The 26,494-nt window shown below is 47.5% G+C and overlaps 1 protein-coding gene across 14 annotated transcripts in view; it reads right to left on the minus strand.

The window, feature by feature from the left end:
- The window catches only part of MED12 (mediator complex subunit 12), a 52,080-nt gene that overhangs the window by 22,130 nt on the left and 3,456 nt on the right, over positions 1-26,494 (minus strand). For 4 of the 14 annotated variants that reach the window (XM_083721101.1, XM_083721103.1, XM_083721102.1 and 1 more), the window contains exons 3-24: positions 26,027-26,218; positions 25,036-25,195; positions 23,453-23,628; positions 23,221-23,331; positions 22,154-22,408; positions 20,642-20,818; positions 20,322-20,421; positions 19,838-19,974; positions 17,276-17,407; positions 15,777-15,903; positions 15,397-15,623; positions 15,185-15,268; positions 14,404-14,577; positions 8,171-8,315; positions 6,802-6,920; positions 6,093-6,236; positions 4,217-4,380; positions 3,257-3,388; positions 2,928-3,155; positions 2,155-2,299; positions 1,090-1,210; positions 854-955 (exon numbers count right to left, since the gene is read on the minus strand). In XM_083721101.1, coding sequence (XP_083577227.1) covers positions 854-955; positions 1,090-1,210; positions 2,155-2,299; positions 2,928-3,155; positions 3,257-3,388; positions 4,217-4,380; positions 6,093-6,236; positions 6,802-6,920; positions 8,171-8,315; positions 14,404-14,577; positions 15,185-15,268; positions 15,397-15,623; positions 15,777-15,903; positions 17,276-17,407; positions 19,838-19,974; positions 20,322-20,421; positions 20,642-20,818; positions 22,154-22,408; positions 23,221-23,331; positions 23,453-23,628; positions 25,036-25,195; positions 26,027-26,218 — 3,352 coding nt within the window. The remainder of the gene's footprint in view (positions 1-853; positions 956-1,089; positions 1,211-2,154; positions 2,300-2,927; positions 3,156-3,256; positions 3,389-4,216; positions 4,381-6,092; positions 6,237-6,801; positions 6,921-8,170; positions 8,316-14,403; positions 14,578-15,184; positions 15,269-15,396; positions 15,624-15,776; positions 15,904-17,275; positions 17,408-19,837; positions 19,975-20,321; positions 20,422-20,641; positions 20,819-22,153; positions 22,409-23,220; positions 23,332-23,452; positions 23,629-25,035; positions 25,196-26,026; positions 26,219-26,494) is intronic. The other 10 variants (XM_083721106.1, XM_083721105.1, XM_083721104.1 and 7 more) reach the window with 6 other exon arrangements.

Consider the following 26,494-nt stretch of genomic DNA (forward strand, 5'->3'; position numbering starts at 1 on the left):
ACATTGTAAGAAGTGTTTTCTGGCCTCCTCCCTGGGACATTGGGCAGACCTTGGTTTCTTTGTGATCTTTTTGGAAACAGTTATGATAGCCCTGTAAATAAGCCTACAAAGTTACTCTCCTGCTTTTTATTTTTTTTTTGTAAACTGCTTTTGGTTTTTTTCTTGACAATCAAGCAGTGAATGGAATGGAATGGAATGGTGGAATGGTGGAATGGTGGCCAGACCCAGCCACAGTGCTCAAGACACCTGCTGGCTCTCAACCTAAGAGGAGCCCCAAGAGGGGTTCCTATCATGCTTAGCCAGCATGACCAATGGCTGGAGATTATGGAAGCTGGAGTCTGATAACTCTTGGGACTGTCACAGGGTCTGCATCCCAGCAATAAATGGAGACTTCCATTTAGCCATCCCAGCTAGTAGCTACTGTGTAGATATTTAGGGCCATCCAGTGCATTACTGTGGCCACAGGGAGTCACCATAAGGCACCAGAGGCCTGACTGGCCACCAGGGCAAAGGCTGGCTCAGTCAATGTGGGAAGGTGGTTTTGACCAGCCATGAGAAAGAAGGGCAGATGTCACCAGCTGGCCAAGTCAGGAGACACAGCAAACGAGGAAGCAAGGAAGAGGTGGTAAAAGAGTGTCAGTTTAGAATCAGTTAATGGAGTTAAGGGAAGAACTTGCAGACACCACCCCATGGGGATGCTCTGCCCCATAGACTGAAGAGACAACTGTCAGCAGCAGCAGCAGGTTGACCACGAAACTGCACAGCAGAAAAGAGGGTTCAGGGAGAGCAGCATCCTCCATCAGGGCAAGAAGAGACATGGAAGAGGAAACGCCCCAAAGGAGTGATCACTTACTGCTGTCCTGCTGGCAGGGGTTCAGCTGCGGGGTCTTGAAGAGGTGGAGCAAAATCCGGCAGGTCAGGCGGGCTCCGGGTTCCGAGTCCTGCTCGCTGCAAGCTGCAGAAAGGTAAAACCACCAGTGGCAATTGATCTGAGCTGACCCTCTACTTTTCAAGGAGGGTGGGCAGGCCCCCATTTGCAAAGCCCCTTACTAGGCAGCAGGGTCCCAGCCATTGCAAGCAGGCACTCACCAGCATTGAGCAACGAAGGGATGGCAGCACAGCGGATCAGGTCCTCAAGGAGGAGGCACTGGCGAGCAATGAGGATGGCCACGAACGTGGCAAGGGAGTCATGGAAAGACAAGTCACTCACCTAAGGGAAGGAGAAGGCCACAGCTGAGGCTTTTTTAATTAAAAAAAAAAGTCGCTTCTGTGGAACTGGAATCACTCAAGAGCAATCCACACACAAGACCTCGTCACGCCATAGCCTCAGGCTGGGGAGTATTTATCTTTCTCTCTCTTTCTTTCTCTTTCTTTCTTTCTCTGTCTTTCTTTTAAATAAAGTTTTATTAAGACTTTTCATAATATAAGAAACAAACTGATGTAAACAACAACAAAAATAAAAAGAAGGAAAGAGATAAAAAAAGGATTTAAAATTAAAAAAAGTCCTCTCTCATCTTAACTTTTGTCCCATAAGAAAAGGTGGCATCCTCCAAGCTCTCACCTGGGAGCATCCCTTTCTTCCCCCAGCCTCTGACCCTGGGATCTCACCTTCCCTGCCTCTCACACAGGGTCCTATACCTACTGTCTGTCACTTTCACCTGCATGCAGTTCTTACCAAAATATAGTAGGAGAGAATGTTAAAGGGAATAATAACAGAATGAAGAGAGAGAGAAAAGGTAAAGAAATGAAAAAAGAAATGTCTTGTGACAGAGATTAAAATTCCTCAGGGTAAAGCCCTTCAAGCAAATGCAGCACTCCACAGTATATATTTAACTAGCAGCAGAAATAGGAACACAGGAAGCTGCTTCAAACTGAGCCAGACCATTGGTCTATCTCGCTCAGTACTGTTTACACTGGCCAGCAGCTGCTCTCCAGGGTTTCAGGCAGATTGCCTACCAGGAGATGCCAGGACTGAGCCTGTGACCTTCTGCGTGCCTTTCCTCTTTCTAGCACCCTGTGTATTGCCTTGAGTTGCTCCTCAAGGATTTCACACCCTGACACTTCTCCAGGTACCCTCAGCAGCCTCCACGCACACTCTATCCAGCACAACCTCCAATGTCCCCACCCCCATCACAGCCCAGGCCCTGCCCTTACGTCCACATTGCAGAGGAGGTCATTGAAGCCACAAGTCCCATTGTTGGAGGAGCAGCACAAAGCCTTCAGCACACCCAGCCACTCGGCACTGAGTGACTTGCAATAGCCCGTCAGTTCAGCGCACAGGATCGCGATGTCGTTGACCCTGCACAAGAAAAGGCATTGGTGGTGGTGATGACGGCCCCTGGCCTGAATGGCTTCAAAAGAGGCGATTAAGACATACTAAATGGAGAAGAAACCTAGCAGTGGTTATTTAATTGTGGCAGTCAAATGGAACCTCCACGTGCAGAGGCAGTATACCTCTTAAGAGACCTGCACTTCTTTAGGCAGGTCTGTCCAGAAATGTAGAATGGCTCTTTTGACCTCAGTGTTTTGATCCTAGTTTTAGCTTATCAGTGACTTTTAATTATTTCTGAAGGTATTAAATATTTGTTTTCAACTGGTTTTTTATGGTGAATTTATTGGTTTATTCTTTTTGTAAATCGCTTCGAGGCTCTTCCACTTACAATCAAGCAGTATGAAAAGCATCACAATTTTTTTAAAAAGTTTTTAAATGCTATATGCTTCTAGGAGGGAGGCAAAAATGTAGGCAAGGCCTATTGGCTCCATACTTTTCTTCTGAAGTGCCTATTGGCCCCTGTAGGAGAAGGGCTGGTGGGCCGGACGACTTTGCTCTAGTCTAGCCCACCCAGAGCTCTTACATGGTTAAAAAGTGTCACTAAGAGGAGAGGTAGCCCAGCCCAGAGGCCCAACCAGCCTAGTCCAGCTCTCACCGATCAGGGTCGTGGTGCCCCACACAAACGTGCATGAGGGCGTTGCACACAAAGCTGTAGCGGTTGGCCGGGTTGTCGGTGAGGCTCTTGCCCAGGTTGGTGTAGGTGAAGTTGTGGGCCGACGGATTCTCGATGGTGTCGATCATGAACAAGGGCTCCCACAGCATGTTCGAGTCGGATGGCTCCACGTTGCAGTAGATGGTGTTCTTCACCTTGGAGCAGAAGTCGCTGGTGGGGAGAAGGAAGGAAGGTGGATGAGGACCTTTTAGGTAGGAGAAACAAAACACACTTCCCTGCGTCACCTCCCTAGACAGTCAGATGGCGCTCACCTGAATAGCTCTCCAAATTTACTCTTCAGGTGGCTGCAGGAAGTGTAGAGGTCATAGAGGTACGCTAGGATGCAGCGTTCCGCAGAAGATCCGTCGGAGCGGTTCATGCCGTGCTTCACCACCCCACACAACCTGAAGGGGCAGAAGAAAGCAGGGTGAAGGAGTGGTGAGAGGGTTGGATTAAGTCAGGGAGGGTTTCAATCCTCCACTTGGTCACCTTGGGGCAAGCCACAGTCTCTTAGCCCAGCCTTCTGTCATCAGCGCACCCCCTCCCCATCACCAGTCTGGTGAATAGGCAGCTATTTCCAGGTCTGTGCTCTACAGAGCACCTGCAGCAACAGAGGGCCACACACTCCTTCCACCTGCATGGAAGCTGCCTCTGTGCTTTCCTCTTCAATCCCCTCCTGGTTCTGGGAGACAATGGTGCAAGAAAGGGCAGGGAAGCTCCTAGCCCTTCACTTGCCCAACTGGCCTCTTCCTCCTCTTTTTCTGACCAATCCTGTGTCCTGCCTCCCATCTCTGAAGCTTTCCCTGCCTCTGACTCTTGCCTACTGACTAGTACAGGTCCCCACAAACCACTGCCCCCTTCTCATGACTCCAGCCCCCTTTCCCCTCAGGCACACTCATCAGCATCCTGCCAGTCCCTGACACGATTGTTGTGAGGATTAAAAGTGGAAGGGAGGGGGAGAAACATGTATGCCACCTCGAGCTCCTTGGAAAAAATGGTGGGATATAAATGTAGCAACAGGTTTACAAATAAAGTGAGAGAAACTGTGATGGAAGGCAGGGTGGTGAGGGGAAACTCAACATGCAGGGGGCAAGCAGGGCTGTCCACGGCTCCCCCACCCACAGGGCATTTCCGGGCATTAAGGATGGGGAGCTGCACCAACAAGAAGCTCTTACGCAATGCAAGGCCCCTGACACCCTTAGAGCAGCAGCTGAGAAGCACTGGATTCCTACCCTTCAAATACTTGAGCCATCTGGTCCTGATTTAGGATAAGGCAGGAATGATAGTGCCGCAACACGGCCACGATGCACAGGCACAGGCTGGTGGTGTAGCTGCCCACCAGGTTAGAGGACTTCAGCAGCAGCTCTGCCTCCACCACACTCAGCTCATTCAGCAGCTGGATTCAACACAAGAAAACGTAAAGATTAAAGGAGGCATGTGTGAGTGACACAGCAGACTAGTTCACAGACCACTATCCCCAGCCCCTTACAAAAGCTGTTTCTGTTGACAGAAATAGGTCAGGAGTTGAAGTTTTCCAAAAGAATAGTGAGGGGCTTGGAGATGTAGGTCTGTGGCCCCCTCACCCATGAACTCTCTAAGTAGCCAGTGGCCAATTCCCCACGGGGCTTTGTGCTCACACAGTCCCTCCTCTCTCCCAAATGCTTAAATGAATTACTTTTCCCTTTGGGGCAAAGCCACAATTTGTTGTAACACCTGATCCAGGAAGCTGTGACTTGCACATAGCCTCCAAACAAGGATCACCAACCATCTGCAAACAACAGCTTGGAATCTTGGGTCTGGAGAACACAATCAAACCAGAGTTTGCAGGCCAGGCATCACAGTGGCAAGTGATGGGCCTTTTAAAGTGAAAACGTATCCAAGTTTTGCTTTTTGTTTTGGTAAATGAAGCCGCAATATTTCTCTCGAGGCAGCTCAGCTTCAAGGTTTGCTGGACTACAACAAGCTAGCAGAGCCAGTGGTCAGGGATGATGTGAACTAAAATCCAAAAACAGGTGGAGACTCAGGTTTGAGAAACATTGTAATAAAGTATCTCCAATATCAGAGACAGCATGCTCCAGAATAAGTTGCTGGGGAGCACAAGTGAAAAGAGCACTATTGCACTCCTGTCCTGCTTGCGGCATTCTTAAGCGAACCTGGTTCACCACTGTACAATAACATGGTTCTGGGCCCTTGGCCTGACCCAGCAGGGCTCTTCTGGTGTTCCTATGGGACAGAGGAGGGAGAAGCAGACTGGAGAAAGGCAAGAAGCAGACTTCTCTTTTATGAAATACAAAAGGCAGAACATGAGAGGAAAGAACAGAAAAGATGCTCTGATCCTGGTTGGTGGGTGGAGACAGCTCACTTGGATGCCTCTCTCCCTCTAGACTAACAACAGTAAGGTGCAAATGGTTTGTGTACAGTCATATCTGGGGTTAAATATGCTTCAGGTTGAGCGTTTTCAAGTTACACTCTACGGCGACCCGGAAGTAACGGAGCACGTTACTTCCGGGTTTCGCCGCTCATGCGTGCGCAGACGCTCAAAATGACATCACACGCATGCACAGAAGCGGCAAAACGCGACCCGAGCACACACGTGTTACGTTCTACTCAGGATGCGAACAGGGTTCTGGAACGGATCCCATTCGCATCCAGAGGTACCACTGTATTACATGCACTTCCATTTGGTGTGTACAATTTTGTTTTGTCTGTTCATTCTCAGTGCTATCCTTTCACTGCTATTGTATTTGGTAACATAAGAAGAGCTCTGCTGCATCACCTGACCATTGGAGATGATGGGAACTGTGAGTCCAACCATGTTTGAAAGACAATCGCTTTCTCCATCCCTGACTTAACCAAGCACAAGGTTTCTGGAAGGGGTGGGGTCAACGCATACAGCAGCAGGACCCAACCAAGTGCCATCCAGGTGCCTTGGACCACCATTCGCAACAGCCCAAGCCAGCTGTGCTGATGAGTGCAGGTGGAGTTGTAGTCTGAAACATCTAAAGGGTATCAGGCTGGAAAGGCTGCTATAAGAAAGAGGGGAGGGAGAGAAATGAAGAGGGGACCGAGGCGGGTTCTATCATCAGCCCCCAGCTTCGAGATGCCCACCTGGATGGCGAAGTCGATGAGCCCACTGATGTTGAGCGAGTACTCCATCAGGTCGAAGATGAACTGGACATGCTGCACCAGGGGCAGGTGGTAGGACATCCCTAAGGCAAAGCTGGTGATCTGCTCTAAGACGTTGCGTGATACCTGGAGTTGGGGAGCAGGGGGTCAACAGCCGATTACGAAGCCCTGGGGGGGGGTCCAGGTGCAGCCCTCCAGGCCTCTCTGTCTGTCCCGGGCCATGCCCCCTCCCCAGGCCACACCCCTCACTGGCCCTGTTCCGTCCCCTCCTCTAGGGACTTTACCTGGGCGGAATGTGTCCTTGCACTGTGATGGGATCTCTTGCTTGCCTGGATGAAGGATGGAGAGCGGGGGGTGTAGGTGTGTCTGGCCATGCCTACTTTAGCCACACCCACCACTGGCATCCCCCCCAAAAAACCTGCACACAATGGAATATGGCCCATGGCCTGAAGAAGGATCTGCATGCCTGATGTAGCCCAATACTGTCTTCACTGACCGGCAGCAGCTTTCTTTCTTTCTTTTTCTCAACATCTGCTGCGTGAAGCTATAGACCAGAGATGCCAGGGATTGAACCTGGGACCTTCTATGTACATAGCACATGCTCTGCCCCTGAGACACATGTGCCTTTCAGTAGTCAGCTGAAAGGCACATGACCAAAGGAGATCCCTGTCCTCATGCACAAGGCACACACCTGAGAGGTGACAAGGTGCTGGTCAAAATGAGAAAGGTGTTGGAACTTAGCAAAGATGTCCTCGGCTGTCGGGAAGGCCTCTGGCTTGTTCCGTTTCCTTTTCTGCCCCTCCTCTCCCCCTATACAGAAGGAAGGAGGGAAAACAAAACAAAGCAAAACCAGACGGCTGCTGCTTAGTTTTTGCTTAGAAATGTAAACCCCACATTTTTCATTTGCATAAACACAAAGAGCAGCTTCAGGAAAACCATAAGCAATACAATCTCAGTAGAAAATCAATGTGAAAATGGCAATTAGTTTTGCAATTACTCGGTAAGTACAAAAAGCAGCAGTTTACAGTATGGTAGTTGGGAATTAGAAGCACTGTATATTATTGTCCCCCAAAGAACCTCAGCAAACAGAGTGGTTTTTAATCTGGTGCCCGAAACGTATCTCAGAGAGGGCCCCTGAATATCCTGGAAGATAGCATTCCATAGGCTAGGTGCCTCAAAATAAAAAGCCTCCTCTCCAGGTGTGGCTCACCTAACCTTTGCAGGAGGCCTTCAGAGGATAACCTTAGCAGGCTGGCAGATCATCAGTTCATTACCTAAGTAATTAGGCCCCAGATATTGGAAAGGCTGCTTCCTTCCCTGGAGACCCTCTCATATGTTAAGATCCTCTTGGTAGCTCCACCACCCTCAGATGTTTAGGGCATGAAAGCAGCCCAGGAGAGTGTTCACTATCTGTGGCAGCACTTAAGCTATGGAATTCATTCCCCACAGAGGCGCATGTAGCATCTTCACAGGACAGCTTCCGTCCCATGCTGAACACGCACCTCTTTATTCTGGCATTCAGCGCCTGAGGTGTGTGTTTCTAGGAGCCGCCCTATTCTTTTGACTGTAAATTGCTTTAACTGACTTTAATATCATGTTTTTACACTGCTGTATTGTGGCCCTGGGACCTTATGGTGAAGAAACATGACGCAGATAAGAAATGTAATAATGGTAACAATAAGATGATAGTGATATTGGAGATGACCATTAAAGTAACCTGGTCACAGGCCACTTGGGTCAAAAGCAGCACTCTGAAGTAGGCCAGGAAGCCAACACAGTTATTTCAATACTGACCAAATGTGATCTTACCCACAAGCACTGCCATATTTTGAACACATTGTCCTTTCCAGTGTTCAAAAGAAGCCCCATGTAAAGTGCACGATCCCATAACACAGGGTTTCCCAACTTTGGGGCTCCAACTGTTTTCGGACTACAATTTCCATCATCCCTGTCCACTGGTCTTGTTAGGTAGGGATGATTGGAGTTGTAGTCCAACAACAATGGCTGGAGACCCAAGTTTGGGAAACCCTGCTCTTTGGACACACAGGTGCCCCACAGACCTGTCTCTGCTGTGCTCTTCCTGTTTAACACCTTCAGGATATCTTTGGTTATCTTCTTGATGGCATGCCGTGCCTCATCACGCTGCTTCCCAACACCAAAAAGGACCACCAGCCGCTGGTTGCATTCGTGGCTGCTTGACTCCTCCTGAGAAGCAAGAGGTTGGAAGGGGTGGGTGTCAGCTGCTGATGCCAGGCGGGGAGCTTTTCCAGCTACCAGTGTTAAGAGGCCCTTGCCTACCTCACAAACCCAATGAAGCAGGGTGTGGGGAACCTCAAAGACATTTCCCCTAAACCATGCTCACCTACCCCACACCTGATGTCAGGTGCAGTGGGCAGGAACTGGAGTGGCTGCAAAGGGACAACTAGGCAGGAGCAAGGTGCACCTTCACCAGCATTGAAACTGCTGCCAAAATAGAGGGAGAAAACCTCAGCTCTAATGGTCATTTCAATGCAAACAGCTTGGTGCTGCAGCAACAGCAAAGCCCCTTGCAAGGCAGTTCCCAAGCGCCTGACCACCAATAGCTTCCAGGCGCTTGGGAAGTGCTGCACAATGGACTTCAACAGGTGGGTTGCCCAGAGAAAGGTCTGGCCTGCTGAACAAAAAACAGTACTCTTTAGTGCAGGGTTGGTGAACCAAGGCAGAGAACATAAAGCATTCCATAACGTAGCAGGCAGTGGGAAATGCTTTTGATAAAAATGCAAGAGTTGCTCATAGGAAGGTGCCATGTTGTAAATCAGAACTTTTGTCCACCCAGCCCATGATGGGCCTACTTTGTCCCTCAGCAGTTTGCAAGAATCTCAGAAAATTAGATCTTTCCCATCACCTCCTATCTAAAGCCTTTGGCTGAAAATGCCAGCAGTCAGACCTGGGAAGTTCTGCATGCAAAGCGCACACTCTGCCACTGAGCTGTGCCCTCTCTCCTAAATTTACATGCATAAAGTAGCTGGCAGAGAAAAGTTTATATGGTGCATTGGCCATCTTTGCCACACTGCACCATGCACTAGATCAAGGGTGGGAAAGTTGTGGCCCAGCGGATGATGCTGGACTTCGATCATCCCTTGCCAGTGGCCATGCTGGCTACTGGAGCTGCTGGGAGTTGGAGTCCAGCAACATCTGGAGGGCCACAGCCCCCACCCCGCTCCAGATCACAGTCTAAGAAGCTGCCTCCAAGTTTCTACTTTGCAAGTTGTTTCTAAGTCACTCTGAGTTCATGTTTCTGAAAAAAGCAGCTAATAAATATTAATCATAATAAGATGGCTGATAGGTCACTTAGTTTTGTGTCAGTAGCCAAGCCCTGCTAGTTACCATACTACCTTTTTTAAAAGGGGGGACAGCCACATTAATGTTTTTATAAATCAGGTGGGGGGCAGGGAGAGGAAGCATGCACAAATTCATGTTCTAACTCAGGGCTTTCACATTTCCTAGAGTCCTCCCACCTTCTTCCGAAAGGTGGGAAAGCACTAACTAGCACACTGTCAGAGCCCTCAAACCTCCTTCCCAGAGTGCCAGGCTTACTCGGCTTTGGGAAGGCAGCGCAAGCACGGGGGGCGGGCATGTCAAATGTTGAGGGCTGACAAAAGAGGCCTTGAAGGCTGCATATTGGACCACCCTGTTCTAACCCAGAAAGGTAGCAAAACCCAAATGATGCAGGTCATGGGCAGAGAAGTTTGCAGAGAAGTTTGACAAGCACACAGAAGCAACTTCCGCAAATGATATCTCCCTCGTGTTCTTGAGGATGTAATGAGGGGAAAGTGACAGCATCTCAACTACACGGGAGGCAGTGGTGAGGAGGGAATTAAGTGGTGTCAGGTGGAATATGCAGCTTGTCAAACCCTAGAGGGATTTCTGCAGTACTAAAAGTTGGAGAGGGACTGCTGCAGGCAGAAGCCACCTCAAACACCATACTAAGTGGTTTTTTCCCATCTAGCAATATAAATTTATGCACAACAGGTGTCTTCTGCCTACAGAAACACAAAACCCAAATTATACACAACCTATTGTTCTTGTTTACATATGAAAAACACACACAACAAAGAATCTACTTAGAGAGCCTTAAGGGGAAAAGTGCCAAACAAGATTTCCTTCACTGTAAATACAATGGTGAACATGACATCAAAACACAACAAGACCTACAAATTCTTGGCAGGATTATCTAAAACAACCATTAAAGGACATTATGAATATGATTTTAAATATGGGCGAGCTGCCAAAATCATGGAAGAATTCTTATATAATTTTGATTCCTAAACAAAGCATTTGATAATGTGTCCTGCGATTTTATGTTTAAAGTTTTAGAATATATGGGTTGTGGATACACTTATATAAAAGGAGTTAAGGTAATATATACACTGACCAGTTAGCTAAGCTGATGGTATATAACGTTCTGATTGAGAAGTGTAAAGTAACTAAAGGAACAAGACAAGGCTGTCTGTTGTCACCTTTGTTGTTTATAATAGTTTTAGAAGTTTTGGCGCAAAGAATAAGATGTAATCAAGATTAAAGACGTAAGAGTGGAACAGAGACAATATAAATTAAAACCATGTGCAGATGATGTGGTGATATCTGTAGAAGAACCAATAGAGTCTATCCCCAAATTATTATAAGAGATTTTAAAAAAATTGACGAAATAGCAGATTAATAAAGGTAAAACCAAACTCTTGCTTAAAAATATAAAGAGTAAGAGTAAGAACAAATTACAAGATGTATCCAGTTTAAAGATTGAAAGGAAGGTTAAATATTTAGGTGTATGGGTAACAGCAAATAATATAAATTTATATAGAGACAATTATATTAAAACCTGGTAAGATATTAAAATAAATTTGCAAATTTGGAACAGAATGAATCTTTCATTATTAGGTAGACTGTAGACCATAAAGATAAATGTGTTGTCCAGAATGTTATTTCTGTTTCAATTGATTCTGGTGATTGACAGGACAGATTGTTTCAATGTATGGCAAAAAGATATCTCCAAATATATTTGGCAAGGGGAAAAACCGAGAATAAAATATAAAATAATGATAGATGCAAAAGAAAGAGGAGGTTTTTCCCTGCTGGATATGAAATTTTATTATGAGGCATCCTGTCTTTGTTGGTTGAAGGAATGGATGTTAGAAAATTCACATATTTTAGACTTAGTAGGTCATGATAATATTTTTGGCTGGCACACTTATTTATGGTACAAAAGGTGAAAGTTCATAAAGAATGTACAAATCATATAATTAGGAAAAACTTGTATAGAGTATGGGATAAATACAATGATTTATTAGAAGTAATAAATTAATTTTAAAAATTAAATTAAAAATTAAAAAAAATGGCTCTCACCACTGGAAGCTATAGTGGTAAAGAAAAAGAATATAATAGAAGGGTGGGCAACTTATAGAAAACTATTAAAACAAGAGGGAGGAGAATATAAATTAAAAGAATTTAAGGAATTATCAGGGAAATTAACAACATGGTTACAATATCATCATTTGAATGAAGTATTTAAGAAAGATAAGATACGAGGGTTTGGGGAACAAATATCAAAACTGGAGTGAGGCCTGTTGGAATATAATGTATAAGGTGTCTAAAATGTCTAAAATATTATTGGAATGGGAGACAAAGAATGTGCAAGTACAATCCGCAATGATACATTGGGCAATAGATATTGGTCATAATATAGACATGGAAGCATGAGAACGATTGTGGAATATGAATACAGTGGTAATTTGGGTTAAGAACGTAATTCATTCTGGAGGTCCGTTCTTAACCTGAAATGGTACCACTTTAGCTAATGGGGCCTCCCACTGCCACACGATTTCTGTTCTCATCCTGAAGCAAAGTTCTTAACCTGAGGTATTATTTCTAGGTTAGCGGAGTCTGTAACCTGAAGCGTCTGTAACCTGAAGCGTATGTAACCCGAGGTACCACCGTATAAAATTTACAGTGTGTTATGGTTTAAAAGAAAATTATATGAAAATGATATATTGTTGGTACCTAACACCGAGTAAACTGGCAAAAATGTATAAATCTAAATCAATGAAGTGTTGGGAATGCAAAGCGAAAGAAGGTTTTTTTTATCGTACGTGGTGGTCTTGTAGTAAGGTTAAAGCCTACTGGGAAATTGAATTGAGAAGGATGTTTAAAATGACATTTGTAAAAAAACAACAACACAGAAGCTTTTCTTTTGGGAATTATAGGAACAGAACTACCCAGACTGTACAGAAACTTATTCATGTATGCGACTACAGCACCAAGAATGTCACTCGCCCCAAAATGGAAAGAGGTCCCAGGAAAGGAAGAATGGATACAGAAACTTATGGAATATGCAGAAATGGCGAAACTTACCGGAAGAATAATAAATCAAGATAACAAACTTTTAATAAATGAATGGAAACGGTTTATTGAATATATACAGTTAAACTGTAAAAAGATTTAAAAATTGGCAGGATTATTGTAATAACCTGCAGATTCCTAAGAGTATACATTTAGAGTAGATAATTAAATGAGCAAATTAAATGAGTTTGGATATGCAGAAGATATTAAAAAATAAATTTAAGGAACTGCAGAAAGAGGGGGAAGGAAGTCAAACCTTGAAATGTTAAAATGATTGTAAAATTAATGAAATGTATAAATTTGAAAAGTATAAATAATATTTTTTAAAAGAAAAGACCTACAAATTCTAATGGAGATTACATTTTTCAAAGTGACACAGGAGAAATTTGAATCCATACTACCTCCATGTTGCCTTAGTCACTATATCGGTCAAAGATCTTGTTTATAGAATGAAAGCTGATGTTATCGTTAAGTGTATTAAACATTACCGGCTCTCTTTATTCAGACAAGGGGAAGACAAATAGAGAGTTATGTTTAATTTGTTTTATTTATTTATTGAACTTATATAGCGCCCTATACCCAGAGGTCATTGGGCAGTTCACAAAACAAAATCAAAATATAAAACCACAAAATATATAATCGGAATAAAAACAACCACCCAATAATCCTCCCCCCAAAAAAACACATTTTGAAAGGGCATAGGATGTCAATCAAATCAACCAACAGCCTGGTTAAAAAAGAACGTTTTTGCCTGGTGCCTAAAGAGGCGCCAGGCGAACCTCCCTGGGGAGAGCCTTCCAGACGGGGAGTAAATGCAGAGAAGGCCTGTCCTCACATGAAGGAGGGCCTCATAAGATGATCTCATAGGTTCATATGTAAAAAGGCGGCCCTTGAGGTATTGCAGTCCTGAGCCATTTAAGGGTTTACAGGTCAAAACTAGCACTTTGAATTGGGCCTGGAAACTAATTGGTAACCAGTGCAGTCATACCAGGATCAGTGTAATATGCTCAAACCATTTTGCTATGGTGAGCAACCTGGCTGAATTCTGCACTAGCTGAACAGCAGTAGGCAGTTCACCACCTGCCTACTGCAGCATAACTTATCATCAAAAATAAAAAGTAAAATAGTGGAAATATAACACAGGCAGACTCAGTTTGCAACGTAAGCCCTTTAAAAGCAATTTGACAAATAAATTTTCTGAAACCAGGGTTATTTTCTAAAAGGGAGGGTTAGTCTTTTTTTTTTTTTTAGGTGCCAGACAAAAACTTTCCTCTGTAACCAGGTCTTCGGCCTAGAACTATCAGCAGGCTTGTAGACGTGGGTGGAATGTTTTTAATGTAGGTTGTGTTTGTTTTACCCTATGGTTTTAATGTGTCTAGTGAGCTTTAATTGTCTGTCTGGTTGGTTGGTTGGAAGTTGCTCTGGGTTGTCCTGGGGAAGATAAAGCAACTAACAAATTTAATTAATTAATTTAATTAATTGGCCTGGTTGTGTTGAATATTTGTTTGGAACTCGAGAGGCAAGTTTCTTTGGATTTATGAAAGGTTTTGATTGCAAATTGACATAATGGTATGCAAAAATGAATGTGCTTTGTAGGAAAATTTCATATGGATACCAAACAAGAGGCAAGCTTTCCAGCCTAGCTACAACTTAAGTGGAGTTCAGAAGAAATAGCTAACTTCTAGTTCCTTGGGAGTGTGTGTAGTGGAAATGACCTTCACTTGTATTCCACTGTTTAGTAAACATGGTATGCATTTACCTGGAATGTGTTGTTATTCACTGCAGCGTGTGCTGTGGATTTCTCACAACTGATAGCATAATACAATCATTTTATTTAGAGGAGATTAGGTCTTATGCATCTGATTTCTACTCCTGTTCTCTCCATCCAGAGCAAGCCTTGAGATGCTTCCTTTCCTACCTGTGGAATAGGGAAGTGCATGGAGTACTGGATATGCCGAGGCTGGTCATAGAGGGACGCCAGCATTCCATCTGCAACTCTGTCCTTCAGGAGAGGCTTGATGTCCTTCTCAAGATCCAGTTTCTCCGGAGAAGGGCTGGCTTTAGACTCGCAGTGCATGGGAGGGGAAAACATCTGGTGGGGGGAGAAGAGAGATGCACACGCAGAAGGCAAGGTGAGGTCACTGAACTAGTTGGAAAGGGGGAAGAAAAAGGCTACCTTCAAAAAAAGCAGTCTCGGAAGGACACCAAAGCAAGGTTGCTATAGTCACTGGCCAACACACCAAACAGGCCTGTCACTCACTGTATGCCTTTCATTGAGCACCAGGCAGTGCAGGGGGAGGCGGGAGCCTGGGGTAATCAGCTGGATACCAAGGATTCCAACGACTTGCTTCTGTTTCTCCCACTAAACCCACATTTACGCTGTCAGGGCCACCTGACTCCCTGCACGCAACCCCACTTTGGCTGCCACTAAAAGGTGACTTTGGCTGTGCCAAGCTCTGCCCTCATCCCTGGCTGCCTCTTTGAATACTGAAATAAAACGGGCATTCAGGGAGCAGAATGCTTATGGTCTGTGCCCTCTCTGCAGCATACCAGGCAGAGGAAACCAAAGGCATGCACTACTCCCCCCCCCCCACAAGCACTGGGGTGGGGGGCACACACCAAAACCCCCCCTTATTTTATGAAGTCAGAAGTATAGGACTTAGAAAGGGGCCCGGCCCGGCCACCCTGGCAGGTCATACCGAGAAATCTGTCTTCTCCATATCATCAAAAATCACGCTGGAGTTGTGGTCAATGTCCATCTGGCACTCTGACAGGCCCGTGTCCTGGGAGAGACAGGAAACAAGGCGCAGCCGTTCAGATTCTAAAAGCCCCACAAGCAAGCCCCAAAGTCCCCCAACAGCAACTGCCCCTTTTTCTCCTGCACTATCTCCTCCTCTTCCCTGGCCCACACCTCCAGCTTCATGCTGCTGCTCCCTTCCACCTCCTTCCTGTCGTGCTCGTCGGCTGTGTCGTCAAAGGGCGAGGGAGGGCGAGGCCCATGCTCAATGGCCAGGTCCCCGCGGGAGATCAGCGTGCACATGTACATGTTGTGGGAGAAGACGTCGTGCCTGATCAGCTCACAGAACAGCAGGACCAGGTTGAAGAACTCCACCCTTTCGTTCTCGTTGCTGGGGTCGGCTGCCAGGGAAAGGGAGAAGAGCAGGTGAGGAAGCAGCAGTGTAGCCACATTTCCCCAAAGGAAGGGTAAGCAAAGGAGGGCAACGCTTTCCCAACTGCCGCCTCGGGGCCTGCCAGGAGTTGAAGGTGAGAGCCATACACCAGAGCCCATACTTAGCACGGGAGCCTGGGTGTCCAGGAACTGCATGAGGACGTCCTGAAAGACGGGCGTAACGACTGGCGAGAGGGAACCTGAGGAGATGGAGCCTTTCTCGTCCACCACTTCTGAGTCTCCGCACCTCTGGGAAGAAAGGGATGTGGTTAGTCCCCAGCCCCTCAACCGTCAAAACAAAGACCCTCCCGCTTCTGCAGTTTGCTGCCTTTGGATGAAGCAAAAGCCTGCCCCAGTAACCGAGGGCTTCACAGCATAGGAACCAGGGTATCTTAACAACATCTGTCTCCTGTATGGGCCTCTCAGCTCTCTAAGGATGTCAGCTGCCACCCTGTTCTACATTGCCTGGCCTTCAGAGGTTAGATAGGTGGGCGAGTGGCTGCTTTTTGCACTGCACTCTACACTCTCCCCACTTGTGATTTCCAACAACTGGTATTCAGAGGTACAGTGCCTCCAGTTTTTTGCAACTACGTTCTCTTCCACCAAGTTACCATATTTTTCGCCCTATAGGACGCACTGTCCCATAAGGCGCACCTAATTTTTCACCCCAGGCGCGGGGCTGGGGCGGGGGAGGCCCGCCCGAGCTTCCCCTGACCCCAGCCCCCAAACAGGCAGCTCTCTGCAAGCCGTGGGAGCCCAGCGCTGGCTCCCGCTGCTTGCGGAGAGGTCCGCGAAGCCTGGAGAGCGAGAGGGGTCGGTGTACACCAACCCCTCTCGCTCTCCAGGCTTCACCGAAAGCCTATTCGCCCCATAGGATGCACACACATTTCCCCTTCATTTTTGGAGGGGAAAAAGTGCGTTCTTTAGGGCGAAAAATACAGTATGTTGTGTTGTTATGTGTTTTATGTTATGTTATGTTATGTTATGTTACGTTGTTACGTTACGTTTTTGCTTGTTTTAAATATAATTCTATTACCGTTTTTATTTTGTGGATTTTCTAAACAGCTTTTTTTGTTTTTTTAACAGAAGAGTTGGTTATAATTTTGAAGCAAACAAAGCTACTGCCATGGTCATCCACACAAGAATGACACCAATATCCTGGAGGTGATAACAGAAGCTGTTACTAGCATTTTGTCCAAGGACATCTAGTGAGCTTCAGAGTTACCCCTCAACTCAAACTCTGCATCAAACTTTAATAACCAGGTCTAGGTGGAAGAGTGGGATTTTAAGAGTACTTACCCCAGCTTTTCCCAACCTAGTGCCTTCCAGGACTACAATTCCCATCAGTTCCAGGGGCTGATGGAGAGTTGTAGCCCAAACATCTGGAGAACACCAGGTTGTGGGAGACTGCTTTCCCCAAATCACTAGATTCCTTGCAAATTTTTCTTTTCTTCTACCCCTACAAGTTCTCCCTACAGCAAGGATGATGAATCTGTGGCTGTTCTGATGCTGTTGGACTGCTGTTAGCCCCAGCCAGAACAGCTAATCAATTATGCATCATGGACATTGTAGTCCAACAACTACTGCCCGGCTCTGCAGTTGAAAGTGCTCCCACACTCACCTCCGCTTCAATCTCAGAGTTCCGCTTCTCTAGCAGCTTGGCCACAACCATTGCCCTGTGGCGCCCGGATCGCTTGTGGCTGACAGCCCACTCACACAGAAGGGCCACCACTGCGTCATCATCTGGGGAGATCTGCCAGGAAACAGGTTGAGTAGAGCAGCAGTTCTCAAGCTCCCCTCTGCCCCTGACCAGTTGAAAACTGCTGATGGTCCTAGCGGATCACTTAATGATGTTTTTTTCTGCCTGTTGTAGCAACTGTAATGCACTGTACTAGATGCTGTGTGATTTCTAACTGCATTTTTATCACTTCTTTTATTTCTTATGTAACAGATTCCACAAACTGTGAATAGTAATGCACGGAAACACAATGTCAGAAACAAAAGAAGCTTCTGCTTATTGCTTCTTCTTCTTTTTATTGTGTTTTGGTGCATTATAGTTAAATATCAATACGAATATTTAACACAGACATGCCCCAGACCACCTGAATTAAGCTTGTAGACCACCCACAATTTTGGAACCCCTGGTGCAGGGTATCTAAATGTGCCAGGGGCTGGTGACAGGCTCCATTTCTGCAGACTGACCATGAAGGGGTTCTGAGGTCCCATAGTTTCAAACAACCCCTACCCACAGACGCTGTGCTCTCCTCCCACATTGCTCAGAGAGAAAATGCTCTAGCAGAGGCCCAGAGATCAGGCCAGGTCAGGAAATAAATTCAGGTCTGCAACACCAGCTGTTGCTTTCCTTCAGTCACAGTGTTAAACAAAGCAAACATTAATGCCAGAAGAGGCCTGCTAGAGTGATCCAAGGTGAGAGGATTATGACTGCTCCTCCCCCCCCCCCAAAAAAAGCAAAACTGCAATTGGCTTACGTTAGAAACCATGATAAACAACCTAAAGTTACACACACATACACACAAACAGTTCAAACTCAGTGCCACTCCACTAAAGATAAGCAGAACATTAAGCACCAAATGCCTGGGGAAAACAATAATGTTTTCATATGGTGCCTCAGAACAGAGAGTGATGATCACTAGCTGCTCCTAACAGACTCCTGCATAAAAGCCTTCAGTCCCTTGCGAAAGCTTCTACAACAGTTTCATTACTCCAGTTTCTAGACTGACGGTGGTGACTTGCTGAGAAGCAACCTTCCCTTGGCCAATGACTGGACTTTCCCTCCGTTCTTGACCCTGGACTGTACTCTGGCTTTGCTCTCTGGAACATCCTGTAAACTGACTCTGAACCCCTGGCACAACCCTGTCTCCTGAAGCAGGTGGCACACACTGCTCCTAAACCCCAGAGGTTACTGACAGCAGCCACTGACCGACCCCCTCCTACTTCTCCGCCTCTACAAATTTGCCTGATCCTCTTTTAAAGTCATCTAAGCCAGCTGCTGTCACCACATCTTATGACAGTGAGTTCCAGAGATGCAGAATACATTGTCTGGAAAACTATTTTATTTTGTCTGTCCTGAATCTCCCAATATTCAGCATCACAAGGTGGTTCCGAGTTCTGGTATTATGGAAAAACAGAGGGAGGGGGCAGGAACGGACTTACTTCTACCCACATTCTCTGCACAGTGCATGGCTTTTGTCCTATGTGCTTTGACATTGTGAAGATGAAACAAGAGGTGGTGAACGCTATGGATTGAACTGGAATCGATGCAACAGACCACAGTCTCCACATGAAACCTGCTTCCAACATTCTCTGGCTGCATATACTATAGAACTCTAGAACTCAACACAAATCTGGAGTGGAGTCCTTAAGACGGTTGGAAGGCACCTTGTACACCTCCTTCCGGTAACTCCAGAGCCCAGCTGGTACCAAAGTTTTGCTCTGCTTTCTTTTGGACCACATCAGTGAGACTGAGAGGGGGTGTCTTGTCATCTGGTCACCCAGGGCCTTCATTCATGCTGCCCTGGCTTAAGCACTGGGGAGGTCACTTGAGTGCTGCCAACACTGTGGTTTGACTTCACCCCTAGCACACTCCACTGTCTCCCGAGATAGATAGATGCCAACAACAACTATATGCACCCCTCAAAAAAAGGGGGGAATCATGCAAACTGTACTTTACCCCTTACAGAGCTACAATTTTCAGCACCCTTAAAACAACAGTTCCAAGGATTCTTTTGGGGGGTGCCTTACGTGTACGGTGTGTACGTAGCCTCAGCCACACAGGCAAAGGGCCAGGGCTCAGTGGCACAGCACCTGCTATGCATGCAGAATGTTCCAGGTTCAATCTCTGGCATCTCCAGGTAGGGCTAGGAATGTCCCCTTCCTGAAACCCTGGAGAGGCACTGCCTATCAGTGTGGATGATACAATGAGCTAGCTGGAACACTGGCATAAGGAATGCTCTTATTCATATTAGCCCTTTATCCAGAACCATGAGGACTGGAACCTTACTTTATTTTTAAGGGAAGGACCAAAGCTCAGTGCAAGACTCAGAAAACTGCTGGCAGCCAGTGTGGATGATGCTGAACTAGAGGGGTAAAGAGGATTTGACTCTGCAAAGGGCAGCTTCCTATGGTGAAAGAAACTGCAGCTGCTTTGTGCAATAGTCCTCACCTCGTGGCTGTCTTTGCTCGGTCCTCCCCCGAATATCCTGTTGTACAAGGAATCCAAAGAGTTGCTGAAGTCTGATCTCTCGAAGCTGTGGCTATCTAACACTTCCAAGGTGTGCAGCACACGGCTTATTGTGAATCCTGGAATGGAAGAGGAAAGCAAAAGAGATACAGAGGCCGTCCTGCGGCAGGTGGCAGACTCTCCTTCCTTGGGAGGTTTTCAAGCAGAGGTTGGGTGTGGCCATCTGTCATGCTCTAGCTGAGATCCCCTGCACTGCACCTCAGGGGGTCCCTTTTAACTCTACAATTCTAGAACTCCCCAAGTAGAAGAAAAACAGCCAGGCTGCCTGGAGAGTGAGAGGAAAGGCTCATTAACAACCAGCAGAACAGATAAAAGCACACGTGCAAACACATCAGGGCGTGGGGACATGAAGAGCAAACCACACTTCATGTGGGCAAAGTGTGGCATGCGTTGCAGCATGGCCTACCTGCAGTGGCTTCTTGGCATTTGTCAAAGGACCAGCGCACCTCCACTGCCTGGCCCCGCTCCTTGATCTGCTGCTCGATCTCCCGGAGTCTCGCTCGGACCTGACAAGGAAGGCACGTTGGAGAGGATGTGGTGCAACCCCCAGAAGCACGAGAGGGGCTGCCACCATTTAGCCCCAAACACCCGAGAGGGGACCAAGCGGGGTGAGCCAGGGGTGACAGGGAAAGCCTGGCATGTCTCTCCTGCAGCTGGGCTACTGGCCCAGCAAGCTGTGGGAATCGAGACTGACCGAGATGAGGGGCTCCAGGCCCTGGTGCTCACCTGCTGCTCATTCCGGTCCCTGCTGCTCACCTGCTGCATGAAGCCAGCGCTGACCCCAGGCATGGGCAGGTTGGAGGGGGAGATGGGCAGGTGGTCAAGTGGGGAGCCAGTCTTTATTCGGCTGTCGGTTAGGGAGTAATGCCAGACGAGGGCACTGGGGCAACACAGGACAATGCTCTGAAGAAATACAGTAAAAAGAGGGACTGAGTTCCCTGGAAGGTCGGCAGGCTCCTCTTCCCTGTCCTTCTTCTATTCCATGATTGCTATAAACATCCTGAAGACTTTGGACCATTTCCCCTTTTGCTCCCTTTTGCCCAGTATTAAAAACTCTCCACAAAGCATCTGGTCCCCACAAACCTGCTGTAACCAGATCCAGGTACATGTTAACTAAAAGCATTGCATGTTATTTCTGTTTGCCCTTGCCTTGACCTCTCTCCTCATCTCCCCTGCCGTCTCCTTGTCTTGAACTATAGGCCCCAACCAGCACCTCACATTTAAAGCAGTATTATACCACTTTAAACAGTCACAGCTTCCTCCAAAGAATCCTAGGACCTGTAGTTTGCTAACAGAGTTCTTAGGAGACCCCTGCTCTCCTCACAGAGCTACCGTTCTCAAAGTGGTTCATACATCAATCCCTCTTCCCAGGGAAATCTAGGAATTGTAGCTCTGTGTGGGGAACAGGAGCTCCTAACAACTTTCAGCACCCTTCGCAAACTACATTTCCCAGGATTCTTTGGGTGGGAGGAAGCCATTACCTGTTTCAAGTGGCATGGCACTGATTTATACATATATAACACAGATGGAATTATATATTGTAAGCCTCCCAGAGTAAGGACTTGTCCTTGGTGAAGCATCACGCACACAAATCAGATGAGAATAAATTTGTTTTACATGTGCCCAGCTTGGTTGTCCCCACTTTGCTTAGTACTGCATTCCATCCCACTCAGGGTGACACAGCCTGGCACTGCTTATTCCTTATTTGCCATCCTGTTAAGGTTAGGAGCCTCCGACCAAGATGGTCAAATGCTGCCTTCCAAGCCTGCATATCTGGCCATGAGAATTCTCCTAAGATTGTTCCACTGATTCACACCCTCCTCCAATGTCCTTGCCTGGCTAGAATGCATCTTTGGACTCTGGTCATGCCTCCTGCTTGCCTGAATGTAGGATGGAGAGAGGTGTGCAAGTATGTGCAGAAACTAAGCTACTGTACAAAGGTAAAGTTTACATTTATTTCTCCACCCACTTATGCTTTGGCCCTGCTCCTCTGGAAGGTTGCCCAGAAGGGAATGGGTCCCTTCGGCTGAAAAGGGTTCTCTGACAATGTGCTAAAATGATCACACCAGTAAAAGGGTAAATATCTGTAGGATTTCCCAAAAGTCCCTTTTATGAACAATCCTATTCCACCAGTTGCCTAAACCCTCCTGGACAGTAGATGTGCCTGCTTTCCCACCCCCACCCCCTTAAACCGTCCATCACTCCACTGACCAGGCATCTGCCTCTACCCTGACTTGCCTGGAGGATGCAGCTTAGCCCATAAACCACAGGGCGGTGCTGTGGGCAATGCAGCAGGTCACCGAATGGACTGGGAGGGGGGTTCCCCGCAGCCGGCTGAGGGGTGGGTGTGGATGGAAGAGCAGGGGTGCTCTGCGCCGTGAGGTGGTGGGCAGGATGCCCACCAATGCTGTCCAGCAGTATGGCAAGGCGGCGGGTGCAGAAGTAGGCGAGACGCCTGGACAAGTAGGCTGACTGCACGAACTCACCGGAATACTGTTGCGGAGAAAGGAAGGAAGGAAAACTTGTTCATGGCCAGGATGGAGGACCTGCCCCTCTACATGCAAAGCAGCTCTGGACAGGAAGAGCAACTTCAACCCTGGCCAGACTTTGAAGCCGAGGAGAAGGACCAAGGGGGAGAAGGAGCTTCCACCAGGTCACTACACTGCCAGATACCCTGAAGACGCAATGGCCCCAGGACCAGCTGCCTGCATCCCTGGGCAGTTCTCTGACTCCCACCCGCTACTCATTATCTTTGCCAGGGACTACTGGAGTGATTGGGCACGCAGGAGTTCCAGAGTCACTGCCAAAGGGCCTGGCTGGCTACTCAGGAGCAGGGGAAAGTGCATGGAAGCCACATGCCTGGATCAGGGCCCAGTTAGAGCCTCCAGCTCCTACAGAAGCTCCAAGTTGTAGCTGCTTCACTGATGAAGAAACAACTATCCTCCAGGCTCCAGTCTTCCTGACCTGGTATCAGTCAGTGCAAAAATCTTCCTTCACAACAAACATGTCATGGGCAGCCATACCAGCAGCCATTCTATCAAGGGAGAGGAAGAGATGGACTCATTCCCAAGGCACAATTGAGAGACCAGCTAGCATTTGACGCCTCTTCCCCATCAGCTGTTTCCATTCAAGCTGGTTATTATAACAAATTTGTGGTTTTAAGAACTGGGGCCCAACACTATTTCCTTCCACTCTTCTCTCCTTGTCCCTTTTTCCTTTCATGCCATGTTTTTCAGACTCTTAAGTCTGCAGGCAGGGAGTGTCCTGCTTGTCGTGGTTGTTGCAGAGGAAGGGGGTAAGCTGACCTGCAACAGAAGGGGAAGAAGCAACTTCAGGAGTTCATCTTCGCCTGGTCGAATCTTCTCAAAACACTCAAGAACCCAGGTCAGGAACTCGTGTCTATCCAGCATCCCATCCTGGAAGCAAAGAATTAGATCTGAGCAGACCTTTCCCTAGATGGGAGCCAGAGTGTTTGAACCTCTGACAAGAGAAAAGGAAAAGTATAGTCAAAAGGAGCAGTTACACCCTTGCCCTCACCTGGAACATGAACATAGCTAACTTCTCATTGTAGTCCCACTGCTTCACAGAGTACTCCACTTCCTGGGGCATGAGGCTAGAGGGAGATGCACAGGCCTGTGCCAGCAGCTGCCGATGGAAGTCCGAAATCTTCTGCAGCTGCTCCCACAGAAACTTGGTGATGATCTGCGTCCACTCTGGAAGGAAAGAAAAGCTGCTGGAGAGGTAGAAGGGGCTGGGGCTGGGCCTCAAGGGCTGGAAAGAAAAGCGCACTGATGAGGGGGAAGAAAGAAGGGAGTCGTGGGAAGCCAGGGCAAGCTGTGGACTCAAGAGGCTGAGCTGCAGCATCAGAAGCACAAGCTGGTCCTGCCCCAGGAACAGGAGAAATAAATGAGCAGACAAGTACCAAAGGTCAAGGATAAGGGTGGGGAGCCTGTGGCACTCCAGATGTTGTTGGACCATCAGCCCCGTCTAGAAAGGCCAGCCATCAAGATGAGGGGAGCTATGGTCCAACTACATGTGGAAGCCACAGGTCCCCCACCTCTGGTCTCAAAGCAAGGGTGGGGAGCCTTTTTCAGCCTGAGGACCACAACCTTCCCAGAGTCACATGCCAGTGGTGGGCGAGGCCAGAGGCATAGGGGACGGAGCAACTAATGTCAACTTTGCCAATGTCCAGTAGGCTTGTTTCTACACACCCACTCCCATCTCTCTCTCTCACTCTCACTCTCTCTCCTCCATTCAGGCAAGAAAGAAGCAGTAACTTTCTCCATCCAGGCAAAGATGCTAGGTCTGCAAAGCAGGATCAGTGAGGGCTGTGGCCTGGGGAAGGTTTCAGGGGCCATATAAAGAGGCCTTGGTGCCAGGAGCAGGTCAGCAGTAACTCACACAAGTTCAGTGAACTCTTTATTCAAAGAAACAGGGTAGCTCAGGAGGCCACGCCTAGAGGGCACAACAACCCTTCCTGGTAGAATTTGAACCTATGAGGCAGTTGTGGGGACTGAAGGTCCCTGCCTTCCTACAGTTCCCTAAGTCTCCTCCTCCCCTGGTTCTTTCTCAAGCAATCTGAGACTCTGTTGTCTTGCCTGTCCTTACTCCACCCTCTTCATACCTCCTCTGGTTCTGGGAAACAAGGGGCAGGGAAGAGCTGGTTGCAGCAGGAGTGGGAGACACCTGTGACTCTTCACCAGCCTGACTCATCTCTGCCTCTTGGCTCCAATCCACTCCAGTTTCCTCTTCTGCCTCTGATTCTGGACTTATCTCGGCCACAGCCTCTTCCTGCTCACTAAACCCTGTTATCTCTTATGCTTCCAACACCTCTTATCCCTCTGACCACTCATCATTGTACCACCACCAATCTCCTGGCTCTGAGCCTTCTTGTCTGAGGGGTTCCCTTGGGGGTTCCCTAGCTGATGCCTCCCACCGCTCCTCTGCATCCATCCCATCCATAATACCCAGGAACCACATTTGGCCCATGCATGGTCTTGAAGAATAATGATGCGCAACAGCTGGAAGAAGAAGAAATCTCCAAGAAACCCAAGCCTGTCTAGTCCCACACTGCTGTATGGGTCTAGATGGCATTTGCAATGGGAAGAAGCAGTCCTTACCACTGAATGGATCGATGACATGCCGTTTCTTCACTTTAGTTTCTGTGATGGCTGCATAATAGGCACAGGTCATTTTGATCAGCCAGGCTGCCCTCATCACAGGCACGGTGTACTTTGCTAGGTAACCAAAGACCTCCTCTTTCTTACTGAAGATGGGCACCTGACAGAGGGAGGGTGGAGGGTGAGAGCTGTAATTGGAGAGGGGCTGTCCAGCAACAACAACTGCTGGAGCTGAAGGCAGCTTGCTGGTGGATGCCAAACGAACAGTGCTCCTGTTCTGCCCCAGCTTTGAAAGAAGTTAAAAGTGCTTAAAGTCATGGCTTCCCCCAAAGAATACTAGGAAATGTAGCTTGTTAAGGAGGCTGAGAGTCGTGAGGAGGCTCCTATCCCCTTCACAGAACTACAGCTCCCAGATATGCCTGGGAAGAGATTGATTGTTGAACCACTGTGAGAAATGTAGATCTAATAGCGGGGAATAGGGATCTCCTCATCTGCAGTACCCTTAACAAACTACATTCCCCATGATTCTTTGGGGGAGGCCATGACTGTTTAAACTGATACTGCTTTCTATGTATTGTGTAGATGAGGTCTTTCCTTATAAGGAGAAGAAGGCCATATTTGGAAAGTCAACATATGACCTGGTGCCACAGTTTCTGCCACAGCCATGGAAATCCCTCCCCAAAAGTTCTACCAAATTCCATGCCTATCAACTCTTCTGAATCACTCTTGCATCTCCAAACTGTCCCAAATAGTTCCTCTTTATCCTCTTCCCATTCAGCCCCTGAACTCAAGTCTGCTCTTCTTTTCTTTTCTAGCCTCTATTCTCAGAGACATCTCTCCTCCCTCCTAGCAAAGGGTCTATCCTAGAATCACAGCAAGGAGGAGGTCATTTAGCTTCTGGGTCACAGTTCAGCCATCCCTACACTACAACTCCCCCCTCCCCTTCTTCCTAGCAGCCTAAGCTAAAAGAAAAAAGGGGAGGGGGAAGTACCTTTTTAGCCAGGTGAGTGAGGGGCTTGGTCCCAGCCAGATCGTTGAACCAGTTGTTAATAGCACTCTGGGAGCGGGCTGTCACCAGCCAAAAGTTATCCTTCTGGTTCACCTGGGGTTTTCGGCGGCCTGTGTCAGGCAGAGTGTTGCAGCGCAGCTTCTCAGCAATGATGCTGCTAAAGTTTGAACTGATCTGGAAAATGGAAAAGAACGAGGTGGTGGAGCTCCCAAAGAGACCCTGCTGTCCGCACTCTGCAAAGACTCACTAGCCACAGCACATTCGGCGTTAATCATCAGCCACATACTGTCTTCATCTCAGCTATGAAAGCTTCGTGCAGAGGATCCAAGACACACTCTCTCTTTCTCTCTCTCTCACACACACATGAACACACAAGGGAAAGATAGCAGAACCATGCTCCCAGACCAAAGGCACTTTCCACCTGTATTGAGAAACTGGTAGGTTACAGGA

The sequence above is a fragment of the Podarcis gaigeae genome (genome assembly GCF_964106915.1).
Source record: "Podarcis gaigeae genome assembly, chromosome: Z".
NCBI lineage: Eukaryota > Metazoa > Chordata > Lepidosauria > Squamata > Lacertidae > Podarcis > Podarcis gaigeae.